Consider the following 17,540-nt stretch of genomic DNA (forward strand, 5'->3'; position numbering starts at 1 on the left):
AAAAAAAAAAAAAAAGGATTTGGGGCATTTGTGATGCAAAGCTGAAGTGCACAGCATAGTGAATTTTCCCTGTAACCCCATCACAGGCATGAACAATTTGTCAAAATCTGTTGGAAGATGGAGCTGTCATCATATGCATAAGTTCTTTCTCTCTCACCTGCCTTCTAACACACACACACACAGTATGAAAGGAGAGAAATGAGTCACGGCTTTGTGCACTATACCCTAGGGAACGATTGCCTGGCATTTCTTCTTCAACCCTCAGGCACTGGATTACCTGCCCTGAAATGATTATCACCCTGGTATAGTTGCTCACATCTTACGCTCTTCCAGGACCCACATCTCACAACAGCAAGCACTTAAAAAAAATTAAATAACCCATGTATGCACCACTAGGGGCTGGCTCAGTGCTGATTTCATTGCTGATCTGGGTTTGGTTCCTAACATCCACACCTGGAAGCTTCCAACTGCCTACAACTCCAGTCCTGGGAGATCTGGTGCCCTCTTCTGTGTGTACAACAAAGTCACACACACACACACACACACACACGCACACTCACACTCAACCACACTAGATATCCAGGGATATCTGCACTTCAGGTGTTCAACAAGTCCAGTGCATCTGCAAATTTCTAAAGTCACCTTGAACCACCTTTACTACTGTGTGCCTGCGGTCCATCCTATTCCTTACCAATTAGGTGACAAATTGCTGACACTCAGAAGACTGTCACATGCAGAAGCATGATTGGGCAAGGTTCGAGGCTGAGTAAGTTAGCAGGGAGCCAGCTGAGAAGACCACATACACTCCAACTGTGAGCACCACTATGGCAGAGGAAGGCTAGCTCTCTCTCAAACTACGCCATCCTGGTGCTCTCCTCCACACCTCCCGTGCGATCTAATGACAAATGTGGTGGAGCAGAGGCCTTGGGATTATTTCCTAGTTCCATCAAAAATTAACAGCACAGTCAGGTATGGTGTCCCAGACCTTGAATATTAGTAATGGAGAGGCAGAGGCAGGTGCCTTTCTCAGAGGCCAGCCTTGTTCTAGACCCCTTGTCCACCAGCGATGAAGATCACTCATCTTGTTCCTACCTCAAGAGCTGGAACTTTCAGTGCAGACCACGGCAGGGTAACTAATTTCAGAGAAGATATATGATAGACCCTTAAGGCAAATTATCCGCCTTCTCTGGTTTCTTTCCAAAAAATAAAAATCCTAAGGTCTAGTGTGGTGGTTCCGGCGTATAAATGCAATGGGGAGGGTGAGGAGCGCTCTGCTACAACATAGTGAACTTCAGGCCAATGAAACCCCATATAGGCCACACCTTTTCTCAAACAAATGCAACTGTCCTTCTTAGCCAACCCCAGGAGTCTGTACCAGGAGGAGGGCAACTCAAGGCAGCTTACTTTAAGAAAAATTTAAGAATGGGGAGGGGAGGGGGGCAGGAGGAAGGATGGGAGGGAGAACAGTGGTTGGAATGTAAAATAAAGAAAAATTTTTAAAAAATGATAAAATACAAAAAGAAAAATTTTAAGCTGAGAAAAAAAGTCCCCTTATTGGAAGGGATTTCAAGGGAGAAACATGCGAAACCCCATCACTCATTTATAAGCTACAAACAGACCTCAGAAATTTAAAACAGCTAAGCAAATTCCAGAACAGAAAGTCTTAAGGTGGTAGTCTACACACAACTGTGAGGCAGGTGACAGCTCTCATCTCTAATCCTGGCTTTCTCAAAGGAGAAGCAGGAGACTGGTGCAAGCAAGGTTACTCAGGGCTTGTGGGTGAAAGAAATCCCCTCCCTCTGGCTGTCCAGGACCTTGAACTCAGAGATCCACGGCCTAAAGGAGGTGCCAGATTTGAAGTCCTTTCTTTAGCTTAATCCCAGCATGGTGGCATGCACCTGTAGCCAGAACACTTCGGAGACAGAGATAAAGGCAGCCTCCAGTAAGAGACCACCAAGTCTATGAAGATTCCCAGGCCAACCAAACATCAAGAGTTCATCTCAAGCCGGGCGATGGTGGCGCACGCCTTTAATCCCAGCACTCGGGAGGCAGAGACAGGCAGATCTCTGTGAGTTCGAGGCCAGCCTGATCTACAAGAGCTAGCTCCAGGACAGGCTACAGAGAAACCCTGTCTTGAAAAACCAAAAAAGAGCTAAGAGACTCAGGTTGATGAGGTCTGCCTGTTATCTGGCCAGGAGTGTTACAGAAAACCCTGCCTCAAGAAATCCAAGCACACACTGGGTCAAGAATTAAAATGCTGTAGCTGTGCTTAGAATGACCAAAGGCAAAATCTGCCAGGTCCCACTTAGGCTGCCCAGCAACTGAAACTCATTCATTGCTGCTGGGGGAAAGTCGTAAGTGCCATGACTCAGCAACTCCACTGCCATTTATCCAGGAAAATGAGAGCACTCACTCGGTCCCTCTGCACAGAAAACCTTGAATAAAAATCTTCACAATGGGTTTCTTCATAGTAGGGAAAGAGACAATTCAAATGTCAACAGAGAGACATGGACAAACACAACATAGTATACTTAACAATACAACACTACTCAGGAACAAAGTACCGTAGTAAATGGCAGAAACAGTCAGGGCCCCACTTCAATGAGAAAGATGTCAAGAAGAAGTATTTTTTAAAATATGACACCCAGGGCTGGAGAGATGGCAGAAAGCCGTCTGTAACTACAGTCCAAGAGACATCACCTTTTGACCCCTAAAGGCACCAAGCCACATATGTGGCACACAGACTGAAGGCAACAGCCAGACATGCCAGCACATGTTTTTATCCTCAGCCCTCTGAAGGCAGAGGCAGGCAGCTCTGAGTCTAACAATACCCCGCCCCCATCCCCACAAACACAAACCAGAAGGTAAATGGCATAAAATGCAATTTAAAAACCTGATTCAGATGTAAGGTGTGGTGGTGAACACTTGTGTTCCCCTCCGAATTCAGATGGCATTGGCTCCCCACGAACTGGAATTAAAGGTGGTTGTGAGCCGGCTGACATTACGCATACCGAGAATACAGCAGGAAGTGCTCTTAACCACATCTTTCTAGTCCCGTGTGGTTTCTTTTTGAGTCTTGCCATATACCTCAAGCTGTTTGATTTTCCATCTGTCCCATCCTTCCAACTGGTGGGAGGAGCTTAAGAAAAAGACTGAGCGTGCCTATAATGTCAGCAACCAAGAGGCGAGGTAAAGAAGTCCACCTAGGCTACCCGAGACCCTACCTCAGAACCAAGAACACTGACTGGTACATCAGGTATCCTGGCTAATACCTATAATCTCACTACCTGGGAGTTGAAGGCCACGATGATTGCCAAGTTTGAGGGACAGCCTAGGCTGTGTGGGCTAGAGAGAACATGTTGAAACATCAAAAACGCTACTCATTTACTGGTCCACTTAAATAATTGCGGGAAGAGCAGAGACATTAGTGCTGATGGAGGGCTTTGAACAAAGCCTTGTTGGGACAATGATGTTAAAACTGCACATTATTTACAACCTGGTGTTAACTATATGTAATGTTCAAGAAAAAAAGAATATATCCAGCTACAACTTGACAATTAAAATTCAAATAGGAATGACATGAAATTGAATGCATACATACAGATGTATGAAACAGATACATCTTTTTGAAAATTGCCATACTCTGTTGAGTTCAAGGCCAACCTGTTCTACAGAGCTCCAGGACAGGCTCAAAAAAAAAAAAAAAATATCTAGGGCTGGAGAAATGGCTCAGCGGTTAAGGGCATTGCCTGCTCTTCCAAAGGTCCTGAGTTCAATTCCCAGCAACCACTTGGTGGCTCACAACCATCTGTAGTGAGGCCTGCAGGAAGAATACTGTATACATAATAAACAAATAAATAAATATTAAAAAAATATCTAGAATTACAAGAAGACGCAACCACACCACGCCAAGTGTTCCTTTAACCTGGTGTGTAATCCTTGAATGAGGGAAAGCAGGATCGTCATAAATTCAAGTACCAACTTTAGATCCATTCTTCCAGAGGCTGAGACAGGAGAATCAGAAATTCCAGGCCCCAGGGCCAGAGTGAATTTCATGAAGACATACAAAGGAACCAAAGAAAAAAGGACCCTTTTCTCTAGATCCAAGAACCAAAGACACAAACTCTTACCAGCTGTGGGGGCGTGGGCCTGAGACATTTAGTTGTATGTTTGTGCACACCTTTAATCCCTCCCGGCAGTTGGAGGCAGAGGTCACCAGCCTACATAGTGAGTTCCAGAAGAGCCAGAGCCAAACAGTGAGACCCTGCAGATATTAAACTACACTGAGTGCCATTATCTGAGGACGCTTTCCTTTTCCTGTAGTACCCAAGGCCTTGCCAGGGAGTGCTATCACTGTGGTAATTAGCCAGGCAACCCCTTAGCAAACCAATACCGTTCTCAGAGGGGTCCTAAGGTGCTTGTTTCCTTCATCTGCCTGAGGAAGGCTTGAAGAAATACTTCCTTTGTTATCTTGACCAGAAGCAAATCTTTCCCTCAGAGCTGCCACCACCAAGGCCTGGAGAAGTCAGGCTGAGGGGTTTGAAATCCCATTTTCCAAGGTGGGATTGCGAGTCAGATAAGGAAGGTGAGAGCAAGGGGCAGTTGTGAGAGGCAGATAAAGGAAGAATGTCTAGGCTGCCACTGTGCTTACCCAACTGAAGCTTCACTGTTTGCCTTACAGTCATCTGGAAATTAACTAGAGCCGCAAGCTGAGTGGGTGACTCACACCTGCTAAATTCCAGGTTTAGAGGCTGTAGCAGGAGAGGTGTGAGCAGATGGAGGCCAGCATGGCCTCTGACCCCATCTCCAAAATAAATGTTGCCAGGTATGGTGGCACATGCCTCCAAACCTAGGCAGATCTCTGGTTCTGGTTCTGAGTTCCTGTCCCAAACAGATAATGTGAATGTGTCTAGATATCATTCTACCACTGAGCTAAAACCATACCATGAGCTACTCTTAAAAACTGAAGGTTTTTGCCATTTTTATGTCTTGTATCTTGTCTCCTGCCCCCCGTTATGGCTGTTTGAATTTCCTTACAGCTCAGAAAGACCTTACCCACAGGCAGGAATAACATGACATCAAAGTGCGATGGTTTAGTGGATCAAGGTTGCTGATGGTACTAAAACAGCCGGCTTATGTTTAGTCCCTGGGCCCTACATAACAGAGGACTCAAGTAACCCTTAGCATCCCTGTGAACACAAATTCAGTCTAGGAGAGGGCAGGCACAAGAGTTGCTGGGATTGAGGAGAGAAATACTGGAATGTCCCAGGTAGCAAGGATGTCCTTTATCACCTGATAACAACAATGAAAATAATTTCACTGAGCTAAGTGGTGAAATTATTTTCACCTTTAATCCCAACCCTAGGGAGGCGGAGGCAGCCTGGTCTACAGAGTGAGTTCCAGGACAGCCAGGATTACAGAGAAGCCCTGTCTAGAAAAAACAAAAGACAACAATAATTCCACCACTGAAGAGCATTCCAAGCTGTGTGTGTCGGTGCACACTTCTAATCTTAGCAATAAAGTGGCCAAGGCAGAAGAATTGTGGGTGCAAGAGGAGCCTCAGCTACTAGGATTGGCTGGACTATATAATGAGACAACACGGATGCTTCAGAAACTGATACCTACAAGGTGGCACACGGCCAATCCCCACAAATAAATATAATTTTAAAAAGTTTAAATACTATAGATATTACAATTTGAACATGAATTAAAGCCAATAGAGTAAGTGCTTAACAAATATTTAATGAAATTATATCTCACAGTTGAATTATTATGATAACTATGTGGGGGATGCTAAGGAAGATGACCTCAGGTATCATGAATTACCAGAACAAACACAGCGTGGGAGCCGGCTGAGATCCTAAGGTGCTTGTTGTGCAAGCATGTCTGAAACAATAGCTCCAGGAGACATGTGGCTTGGAGACAGCCTGACTCTTCGAGCTCACTGGCTGGCCAGCCTAGCCAATCTGGGAGCTCCAGGTTCAATGCCACGAAAAGTGGAGGGGGGGATTGGGGAAGAATAAGGCACTGAACTGACTTCTGGGCTACACACACACACACACACACACACACACACACACACACACGTTTTTTTGTGGACCAGAAAGAAATGACAGCTCTTTTGTTGTTTTGGAAGGGTCTGAATGAAGATTTCCTGCAGCTCATTTACCCCACTTGCCTTGTATCTACTCCAAATCTGCAAGATTCCTAGAAATCACAGGATAGACACAGAGTGGTTTTGAGCCTGGCTAGCCATACTCTCAGGTTGCCAGGCTGGTCTCCACCTCAAGGCAATCATTTGTTCTTAGCCTCGCCAATGCTGGGGCACAGGTGCAAGCCAACACAGTTGGACCTGCATCATCAGGTTAGAAACGCTCACATTGCAGCGATGAACAAATGGTTTACACGTGGGCTGCCTGGGTGAGAATTGAGCCCTGAAATTGGTCTGCTCATTTCTAGGCAAAATGGTTTGCTGCAGTTCTAGGTATGAAAACCAGAAGCCCCGTATGTACCTGTGAATGAATCTTCCTGCATAGCAAAGGCTTTGTCTGTGCCAGGCTGACCACACTGAACTCTCTCTTTCTCTCTGTCTCTGTCTCTGTCTCTCTCTCTCTCTCTCTCACACACACACACACACACACACACACACACACACACACACACACACACACACACCCTTTCTGTGTTGAAAGTATTCTGGCCTTGCCTTGCCGTGTGTGTGTGTGTGTGTGTGTGTGTGTGTGTGTGTGTGTCACGGGGTCTCATGTAATCCAGACCAGCCTAGACCTGGAACCTGCTGTTTCTGCCTTCTGCCTCCACCTTCTGAGTGGTGGATGTAAGTGCTAGTATTGCAGGTTGTGAGGCTGGGAATGCAATAAGCATACTTGAGACTGAATTACATCCCTAGGCAACTCTAAGGTCACTAAGGTCTCAACTATGTAGAGCAGGCTGGCTAATTGTTACTGCAGGATTCTGTTTAACAGCCCTGGCTGTCCTGGAACTAACTCGATAGACCAGGTTGGCCTCACTCAGTGATCTGCCTGTTTCTACCCACTGAATGCAGGGATTAAAGGACAGTGTCATCCCTCATCCTGCACCTCCAAACCCCCCTTTTCCCAACACCCCCTTTACTCTGCCACCTTATATAAATAATAAGCCAGGCAGTGGTGGCACACACCTTTGATCCCAGAACTCCAGAGGCAGGTGAATCTGAGAGTTCCAGATTAGCCTGGTCTGTGAGAGCTAGTCCAAGGACAGCTAGGACCATTACAAAGAGACCCTGTCTGGTTTAACATTGGGCTGTAGAGATGGCTCAATGCTTATGAGCACTGGGTTCAATTCCAGCACCTATGGGAATTTACAACTGACTGTAACTCTAGTAACAGAGGATCACCAGACATACATGCAAGCAAAACAAACAGAAAATTTAAATTAAAAAAAGAGCCTCACGATGGTGGCACACACCTTTAATCCCAGCACTTAGGTGGCAGAGACAGGCGGATCTTTGTGAAGCTCAAGGCCTTTATGGTCTACAGAGTTAGTTCTAAGACAGCCAAGGTTACACAAAAGAACCCCTATCTGGAAAAATGAAAAAAAAACAAAAAACCACCAAACAATTGTACTTATGAGAAATCCTTCACTATTCCATTCTAATTTATAGTAGATAAAAAGGTATCAAAATTATAAAGTGTTTCAAAATGAAAAGGCACCAAGTCTATGTAATATCCCTAGAATACATGGTAACAATCAACAAGTGAAGGAAATAGTGTCTCACAGTTACAACTAAATGTTCTGGTAGCCACCCGCATCCTGTGTCAGAATACTATGAAACAAAAACCTAAAAAGCACCAAGCCTTACTTCCAAATACTGAGCACAACTTATAACTCACTTGCTTAAGCTTCTGGCTTGCCCTTCCTTGTTAGGCTTTTATCTCCAAGATGTAGCAGGAAAAACATTGGACTGTGTGTGTGTGTGTGTGTGTGTGTGTGTGTGTGTGTGTGTGTGTGTATACACTACAAACACACCATTATGGTCCCATTCTTTTGTATATACTCATTATTCAGAAAGAAACCTTTATGGAACATTCAAATGAGGCAATATTCTGAAAATTGTGCCATGAGACCATGCTTTCATGCACGCATAGATACATGTTACATGCTATTGTGACACAGGCCCAATGTCCTCTCCATCCCAGACCCCTAGAGTCTCTCCTTTATCAGCATCATCAAGGAAGGTTGATACAAGATCACTTTAGAAGCTGCTCTGAAGACAGTTTCCTGGTTTTAATATCAATGGACATTTCAAATAATGGGAGTACTTCAATAATATTTTATAACCAGATACTAGGAAAATATCCCCTGGTGACGAAGGAAGAGAGGACCCACTTGGTTTGAGACGGCTTTAGACTTACAGGTGAGAACACTAGCATAGGCTTGACTTCCGCCAAACTCACTACTTCCATAATCCTCGTTTTGGTCCAAAAGCAAAAAAAGTTATAACAAGGCATTGGTGGCGCAGACCTTTAATCCCAGCACTCGGGAGGCAGAGTCAGGAAATCCAATCTACGTAGTGAGGCCTTGTCTCAAGAGAAAAATAAAAATATAAAAAAAATATATGGAAAAAAAAGATCAGAAAATCAGCCATTTGCCCCATCCATTATGGTGGGTGACCTGGCCATATGAAGGACTAAGGGCTTAGAGTGAAGCCCAGGGAAACAGGTCTTTGGCATAATGCCACCTGAGAGGTGGCCAATCCCATCTGCAGAGTCCCATCACTGAGCCCCTGAATAGGGGTCACTCAAATAGAACCTTAGATACACTACCCCTAAATCCTGCATCTCATGCCAAAGAACACATGAGTTGAGGCTGTTTTCTATAGATGCAACAAATAGATTTTATTTCCATCTATGTGCATACATATACACATGACAGGACATGTTTTGAATAAGATCAAAATCACTGTACAAGACATTTTTAAAATAAAATAAGAAGTCCCATCACTCAGGAAGCAGAGGCAGGAAGATCCTGGTCTACATATGCCACTGGCCACAGGCCACTAGGGCTGAGAAAGTTCTCCATAAAGAACAGAAAATCCAAAGGAACCGGGCAGTGGTGGCGCACGCCTTTAATCCCAGCACTTGGGAGGCAGAGGCAGACGGAGCTCTGTGAGTTTGAGACCAGCCTGGTCTACAAGAGCTAGTTCCAGGACAGGCTCCAAAACCACAGAGAAACCCTGTCTCAAAAAAAAAAAAAAAAAAAAAAAAGAAAAAAAAAGAAAAGAAAATCTAAAGGAAAAAAAAAACTTTTAAACCCCAACATTAAGCACATTCAGGTTAGCCAGAAATATTGGCCCATGTTGGAAATTCTAGCATTCAGAATTCTGAGACGAGATCTGGGGTTTGAGGTGAGTGTGGGCAACAACACAGCAACTTCCATGCCACCTGTGCTACCTGAGAGTCTAGCTTAAAGAAAAAAAATTATATATATGGGAAAAGTACAAAAACAACAGTAAAAAATAGTAAGAGTACTGAATAAGAGTACTGAAGCAATAGTTCAGCAATTCAGGGCACTTAGTTACACCCATGCCAAGTGACTCAGAACCACCTGTCACTCGGTGCTTGGAGATCTGATGCCCTCTTCTGGATTCCATAGTTACCTTCACTCATTTGCACAGAACAAAAACAGAAATACAAAAATTTCAAAGTAACATTTTTAGCCAGGTGCTGACAGTGCACACCTTCAGTCCCAGCACTGGGGAGGCAGGAGCAGACAGATCTGAAGCCAACCTGGTCTGAGACAAGTTCCCACAACCCCAAAGATTTTCATTCGAGACTTTAAAAAAAAAAAAAAAAGTATTTATGGTAATCCTCTATTATTCAGACACCAGCTGATGACTAGGAAGCAAGAATTCCGTCCTCCCTGAGCCAGAAGGAATTGGGCCATTCACAGACAGGCTTCATATACTTCTGACAGGTTACAGGTGGCAGACATGCACAGAATAACAAAACATAGAGTTAAATGGCACACCCCAAGGATGGAACTCAGGGGCCAGAATGAGCTCTGCACGTGCTGTGCTCCTTGTGCACACACACCCACCATTTATGAGTCATTCATGTACACCAACACGAAACTTGCTTCTTTGTGGTTTTTAGAAAAAGGTCTGTCAGGAGACAGAGGCGGGCGGATCTGAGTTCGAGGCCAGCCTGGGCTAAAGTTCCAGGAAAGGTAGGGAAACCCTCTGTATTGAAAACAAAGAACAATCAAGTAATCCAGGCTAGCCTCAAACTCACTAGCCAGGTGAGGCTGGCCCTTCTCTTTTCACCTCCAAAGGGCTAGGAATACAGGTGCACCAACCACACAACCCCATATCATTCAACAGAGGGATTTAAAATCAGCGATAGTCTGGTCTAGAGCTGGGAGGTAAGCCTAATAAGTTGTGGGTAGTCAGATCATAAGAAGATGGTTTAATGTACCTACAAACATTCCCTACTTGCTATATCCGGGCCTCGTGCCATGAGCTCACTCTTCACAAATCCTACTGGTTAGTTTGCTGACTCTGTGGTCATTTTGTAGTAAGCACGTCTTAATGACTGATGTTCATGTCCTTTCTGTGTGCACACAGGAAACAGAAACCTCAAGGTGGTCAAAGAAACCAGAGAGCAAGGCAATGACTGGCTCTCAGTGCCAGCATTTCTAGTTGACACAACAGGGCAGCCAGTGAGATCAGAATCTGCCTCAGTTCAGCATGCTGGAGCCCTAAAACTTTGCAGACACAAAGCTATGATTACTTAAGTCCCTTTACATTAAACATACAATTCTAAAGATCAACGGTCTTACTGCTTAATATTTTCTCTACATTTAAAAGGATTGCTAGCACTAATGGTATTGCTGTATTGTAAAGAAAGCTTAAACCTGAAGCAATTTGCTAGGCTAAGGCTTACCTAGCCTTGAACTTTTAGTGGGACCATAGGCCTTTAAATTAACTCTTCCAAATACCATAATAACAAAGCTGCTGCAGATTCTGAGCTAACGTCCAAATCAGGTTACAGCTGAACTCTCAGCATGCAATCTGCACCAACATGCAATCTATACAACTGATTCCTTCCAATCTATGACAGCTCAAACTAAGGATGACATACTGAACACTTCATATTAAGCATTTAGAGTTTAGCTGAAGTTCAGCTAAAACCTAAGGACATTTCCCTTCCCCCACTCTGAGGAAAAAAATTATCAGATTTTACCATCGTATTTTCTGCATGTTTAAAAAAAATGTCACAATATGAATCATAGCTGTCAACTTCTCTACCATGGAGCTAAAGTCCACTGGGTGCAATGACAGATGCAGGTGGCACACAGAGAGCTAGAGAAGGAATTACTCAACACTTTGCATATAAACTTCCTTCATGTAAGACGTGTTAGAAAGCTGAAAATAAAGGAAGCTAATGTGGACATAAGGGGGAAGGGAGGAGAGACTTGAGTGAAAATCCATGCATCCACTGTACTGCAAATTCACCCTCAGGTGACAGGAAAACACTAATGAAATGGAAAAAGATATTATCATTTAATCAACAGCTGATTACCTTTAAAACTTTGGGCTTCTTTTCCCTCTGGGGCCTCTTGTTCTCTTTTGTAACCTAAAATTTAAAAAAAGTAAAATTGAAATATGAGCCTCCATTAAAATGATATATATATATTATATATAATATATATCAGTTCCCACCCTTCCCCACAAAAAAATTTTGTTGCTTCTGTTAAAACTACTTATATCTTAATTTTTAATACCACCAACATATTTGTCAGTCAGTTCCTGAAGAGCCCATGTAAAAATGTACTTTAAAAGTCAATGGAAAGAAAAACAATCAACAACCTTGCATAAATAAAGATGGAGGGAAATGCCCCCTTTCCCCCTAAAAGTCTTTCTTAATTAGACTCTGCATTCTTCACGGCGAAGCCCACGAGGTAGCCATCTTGCCTGCTTCTGCAGAGGAAGCCTCCACAGAGAGCAGTTCTGCAAACTGCTTTTGGTATCATTATCATGGTGTTTAAAGGCAGCCCTGGCCTGCCAGCACTGTAGACGTGCTGGGCATGCCTTTTGCAAAAACAGCCCCACAAAGAGTGCAGCCAATGGCAAGGCAGAGCTTAGAGACTCCAAAGTGATCTTCGCAGCCTAGCACTATCCCAGACAAAGGATCTCTGTGAGGCTGGGCTCTCACCACAGGACACAGGCAGCCACAAGCTGCGACATGGAGTTCTCTACAGAGGATCTGGTCGCCGCCACCGAAATCACAGGAGGCTTCTGCAAGAGACAATGTTCACAAATCCCCCAGGTCGCCACCATCGGATCGATGGCGGAGTCTCCCTGAGCAGGAACCTCTGGGTGGCACCAGGGCAGGTTGGCGCAGGGAGGGGCGCGCTGCTCTGTACCACCCGGCAGGAGATAGCCCTGAGCCTAAGGGGGCATCGGAGCTCACAGCAATCCGGGAAGGTATTGTGCATTTTGACTTTATAAGGCAAGACTAAATATTGGCGATATTGAAGGAAGGGAGGTTACGTGAGGACAGCACAGGCTCAGCTGTAGTGGGGCTGCCTGTCTCATTCCTGGGAACCACACCTCGGTGGAGCCGGCGCTTGGCCCAGATTTGATTTCTGTCAATAAATGCCCAACGATAAAGTCGGACTAAAAAAATAAATAAATAGCAATCAGGCACTAAGAAGAGAAACAGGACGGGATGGATAGGAGAGGAGGGTGGCGTTTTTTCAAAATACACTTGCCACTCTCGGTGACTAGAGTGCCTAGAGGCTGAGTGTAAACTGGTGACCTTCAGTGCCAAGAAAAATCCGCGGCAGACTCCAACCCGAAGCTTTGGGGGAAAGGGGTGCTTCTGGCTCCTCTCCACCCACGCATGCAACCGAGCCTGCCTGCACACCACCTTTCAATAGTCAAACCACCCAGGGGTGAACATGCCACCTCAGCCCTCTGCAACCGACAGACACACACCTGGACTTCACCCATGCTCAGTGGGTGGTAGCCATCGGAAGCTGGCACCACATGACACCTGCCAGACACCAGAAAAGGCAGGACCAAGAAGAGCAGCCTCTCTCCAGCTAGCTCCCTTGCACTTCTGCAAACAGCCGCAAAGACTCCAGTGGCAGAGGACCAGAGTGGCTGTGTCAAGCTGGGCTGGTCCCAAGGTCATTGCCAAAAAGCTGCAGTGACAGATCCCAGTCCCATCCCAGCCACCTTGACAGCTGCACAGATCTTGGGAAGCAAGCCCACGCTCCTGCCTCCTGGGGCCAAAGTTTCTGCAGTACATTTGCAGGATTGGCAGGACGGCTTTCCTGCTTGCGAGGCCAAAAATGGGTTTTCCACTTGCAGTTGGATTCGGAACAGATTCCCACAACCAGAAACTCGGAATTGAGTGCGGGCCGGAAGGCCTGCGTTCCGTCACCCTCCCTCCCGAGGCTTGGAGGTTGCCACGAAAGCACACTTTCCCCGTACGGCATGCATTGATTTCCCATTTATTTAGTTATTTATTAGTACTGTGGCTTGAACCCAGGGACTCATGCGTGCTATGGAAATGTTCTAATGAGCTAGATACTCCCGTTCCCAGATTTCCCACTCTACACCATTCCCCAAAATGCCCAGCCACCCAAAAAGTTTTTAATTCTCAGATGGGGAGAAAAAGGAGCTAGACAAGGTGACAACACTTTTGAATGCCTCTACCGTTCTGGAGGCTGAGGCAGGCACTTTTAAACCCTCAACTAAAAATCACATTTACAAGTCTGCAATTGAAGCACCCAGGGGAAACTGAGGTGGAAGCACTACACTGAATTCCAAGGTTTAGCCTGGGAGGTAGCAAATACCAGGCCAGCCACAGCTTTATATAACAAGATTGCCTCAAAAAACAAAACAAAAAAAAAAAATGGGCCAGGTGGTGGTGGTGCGTGCCTTTAATTCCAGCACTGGAGAGACAGAGTCAGACAGATCTCTGTGAGTTCGAGGCCAGCCTGGTTTACAGAGCTGGTTCCAGGACAGGCTACAAAGCTACAGAGAAACCCTGTCTCAAAAAACCAAAACCTCAAAGAAAGCTATCCTAGTACCTGTTCTGAAAAATTAGTTAATGAAGGCAAAGTTCATCTGAGCAAATAAATAGTTCGTGCAAGTGCCCAGGGCTACAGAAAGTCCACTCCCAGTACCACTGGGGCAGGATGAGGGTGCAGGTTGTCCATCACCATAGCAGTCTGTTCCAGTGCCAGCCCCTTGAAGATGTGCAGCTCAGTTCAGAGCTGGGAGTTTAATAGGTTAAATCAGCAATCAATAAAGGTATTCAAAGGTTCAGTAAAGGTTCAGGGGAAAGAGACGTGTTTAGGGAGTGCATGTTCTTTACAGGGTATGGGTTCAGTTCCCAGTACCCATGCCAGGTGACTTCCGATCTAACTCCAACTCTGCGCTCACCTGTACACACAGAGGCAGGCATGCACACATGCAGTTACATGTGTGCATGTAACTGAGAGCCTTTCCAGGATGGGGAGACGGCTGCATGGCCATCTTGCTGCCAAGCCAGATGGCACGAATTTATCTTGACTTCCACATGAATCCCATGGCACATTCACATACAAAGATTTCAGAGAGGCACCCCCAAATCAAGTGGCTCCTGTAGAATCTGTAGGTAGAAGCCAGGTGCGGTGGTACACCCTTGTGATTCCAGCACTAGGAAGGTGAAGAAGGGAGTTGGGAGCGGGAGCGCAAGGCTGCTCTCCAGAAGAAAGAGGAAAACCTAGAATCTTTATCAATCAAACTTGCTGTTCCCAGGGAAGTCAGGCTTGGGTCACTGAGATGGCTCGGTGTGGAGGGTCACCTAGCACCAAGCCCCTGGACCTGAGTTACCCAGCACCTAGGATCCACCTGCACCACGTCCACAAGTTGTTCTGACCTCCATAAGCATTGTGAGCATGTCCACGTGTGCACACACGCGCGCGCGCACACACACACACAAAGCAATAGACCAGAACTACAGTTCAGTTTGTCAATGGAATTGCTTGTCCGCTTACTGTGGTTCTAGGAAAACCTTGGCAGTCCTTTCTACAGTCTAGCCGCTTTCCCCAGCCTCCTTTTATGGCTTCACACAGCCCCCGCAGGCCCCAAACTCAATCACAGGACACTGAAACTAGCTTGCCACTCTTACCCCAGGTCTAGAAATGCTATATGGTCCAAGCCCTCAAATAAAATAGCGCCTGGAGCGAAGGCTTGTTGCTCTTGGTTCGCTGTATCTAGACTGCTCTCAATCTGTTACTCAGCTCCAGTAAAGGGGATCTGGCCTCCCCTCCATTTCTGGCCTCCAGGCACCCAAACACAGTGGTCAACACACACACACACACACTAATATATATTGAAATAAAATAAAAACACTCATGAACCTAAGGCTAGTTGTCAGTCAGGGCTACTCAGCTGAACGGTTTCAGTTTTGAAAAAAGGCCTTTGACATGCTTACTCCTCGCTCCATTTCTGGATATCCAAAAGGGTGATGTTTAGCATTTTGCATTATCCCTTTAGGGATAGCTTGCAGGTGTCAGGAGCTAAAGGGTTAACCCCAGCTAGAAACCCAGGGCTATTTTGCCACAGGTCACCTTGAAAGATAATTGGTAGAGCACTGGGGTCTGGCAGCAGGGGTCAAGGAGAACTCCCAGCACTTCTGATCCCATCCTGATCCCATCGGGGACAATACAGTCATATACACTCCACTGGTGCCATTATTAAATTGAGTTCTCCTGACTCGCAGCCAGTGTAATTATGTCATTGGAGAATTATGACTGTCCAAAATGTATAAAACCAACTACAAGTGAGCAATGTAATGAGAAATTAAAAGGCGGGACTGGAGAGATGGCTCAGTGGTTAAGAACGCTGGCTGCTCTTCCGGGACCCTAGATCAATTCCCAGTTGCATGGTAACTCACAACTGTCTGTAACTCCTGTTCTAGGAGATCTCACACCCTCACCTAGACATGCATGTGGGCTAAACACCATCGTTCATAAAAGACAAATAAAAAACCTGTTGAGGTGCTGGGTGTGGTGGCACATGTCTTTTAACTCCAGCACTCGGGAAGCAGAGGCAGGTGAATCTCTGCAAGTTAGAGGCTAGCCTGGTCAACAGCAAGTTCCATGACAGCCAAGGCTTCAACACTGAGAAACCCTGTCAAAAAAAAGGGGGGGGGGGGCAAACTGCTGAGGTCTGGTGATGAAGAATGTCCATTTAGTCTGCTGAAGGCTCCAGAGTGAACCCTGAGCACCGCCCCACCCCATATAGGATTTTTAAAGAAAGCAGGTGGCTGTAATCTTGGCACTGGGGTGGCAGACATTACGAGGATCCCTTGGACTTGCTGGACAGCCAATTCTAAGGAATAGCGAGAAAGACATATCTGAAAAGGAATTTAGGATTCCAACACATCTCCTTCCCCCCAACCAGGCTGTGGCTGGGTTCTGCCCCTCCAGCCCTCAAATTCTGCTTATCTGCAGGCTCAAAGAGCTGAACAGACCTCCCACACCACATCCTGATTCCACATCAATTACAGCCTCAGGCAAGTCATCTGGCCTCTTGGAGCCCCCACATTACTTCAATAGCTGGAGGCAGAACGTCTGGCAGGACAGCTTGTGTGTCAAGAGTTAAGGCAACACTGGAAAGACCCAACACTCAATGCACAAACTAACCCGTTTCAAGACACCAATGTTGCCTGGCTGGACAGGACACACCCGTCATCCCAGAAGATGGAAGCAAGCTGCCTGTCAGGCAAGGATACAGTGAGACCCTTTTCCAAATGAAGAAAATAATGAATACAAAAAGATCAAACAAAGATACCAATGTTACTATATACGTACAGTTCCATACTGTGATCACAGAATTTAACCAATATCTGTATGGTACCCAATATCTAAATGGAACCTTTGCCGGGTTCAAGTTCAGTGTCTGTCTGTCTGTCTGTCTGTTCCTTCCCCATGGGCACACTTTTTTCTTTTGAAGGCCAGTGTTGGCCCTTAATCCCAGCACTTGGGAAACAAACAAAACAAAAACGGGCCAGGTGGTGGTAGTGCGTGCCTTTAATCCCACCACTGGAGAGGCAGAGACAGACAGATCTCTGTGAGTTTGAGGCCAGACTGGTCTACAAAGTGAATTCCAGGATAGCCAGAATGATTACAAAGAGAAACTCTGTCTTGAAAAAAATTCTCATTTGTTAACCAGACTAAGAAATTAAAACTGTCCTTGTCTATCCTGTGAACCCTTCATAAATAAATCTCTTCTGTAAGTATTTAGCTGTATTTAGTATTTGTTAGTATTTGTTGGTTTCAGGTCTTTCCCCCTGGAAAAATGCCAGACACTTTCCCCACTACCAAGAAGTTCATGGGCCGAGCGGTGGTGGCGCACACCTTTAATCTCAGCACTCAGGAGGCAGAGGCAGGCGGATCTCTGTGAGTTCGAGACCAGCCTGGTCTACAAGAGCTAGTTCCAGGACAGGCAAGTTCATAGCACGAAAGGCCTACATAAAGAA

The 17,540-nt window shown here is 45.6% G+C and overlaps 1 protein-coding gene across 1 annotated transcript in view; it reads right to left on the reverse strand.

The window, feature by feature from the left end:
* Window positions 1-17,540, reverse strand: part of Tet1 (tet methylcytosine dioxygenase 1) — a 50,065-nt gene that overhangs the window by 26,851 nt on the left and 5,674 nt on the right. Inside the window, exon 3 of the mRNA XM_026785661.1 lies at window positions 11,580-11,633. Coding sequence (XP_026641462.1) covers window positions 11,580-11,633 — 54 coding nt within the window. The remainder of the gene's footprint in view (window positions 1-11,579; window positions 11,634-17,540) is intronic.

This window comes from Microtus ochrogaster, linkage group LG2 (genome assembly GCF_000317375.1).
Source record: "Microtus ochrogaster isolate Prairie Vole_2 linkage group LG2, MicOch1.0, whole genome shotgun sequence".
Taxonomy (NCBI): domain Eukaryota; kingdom Metazoa; phylum Chordata; class Mammalia; order Rodentia; family Cricetidae; genus Microtus; species Microtus ochrogaster.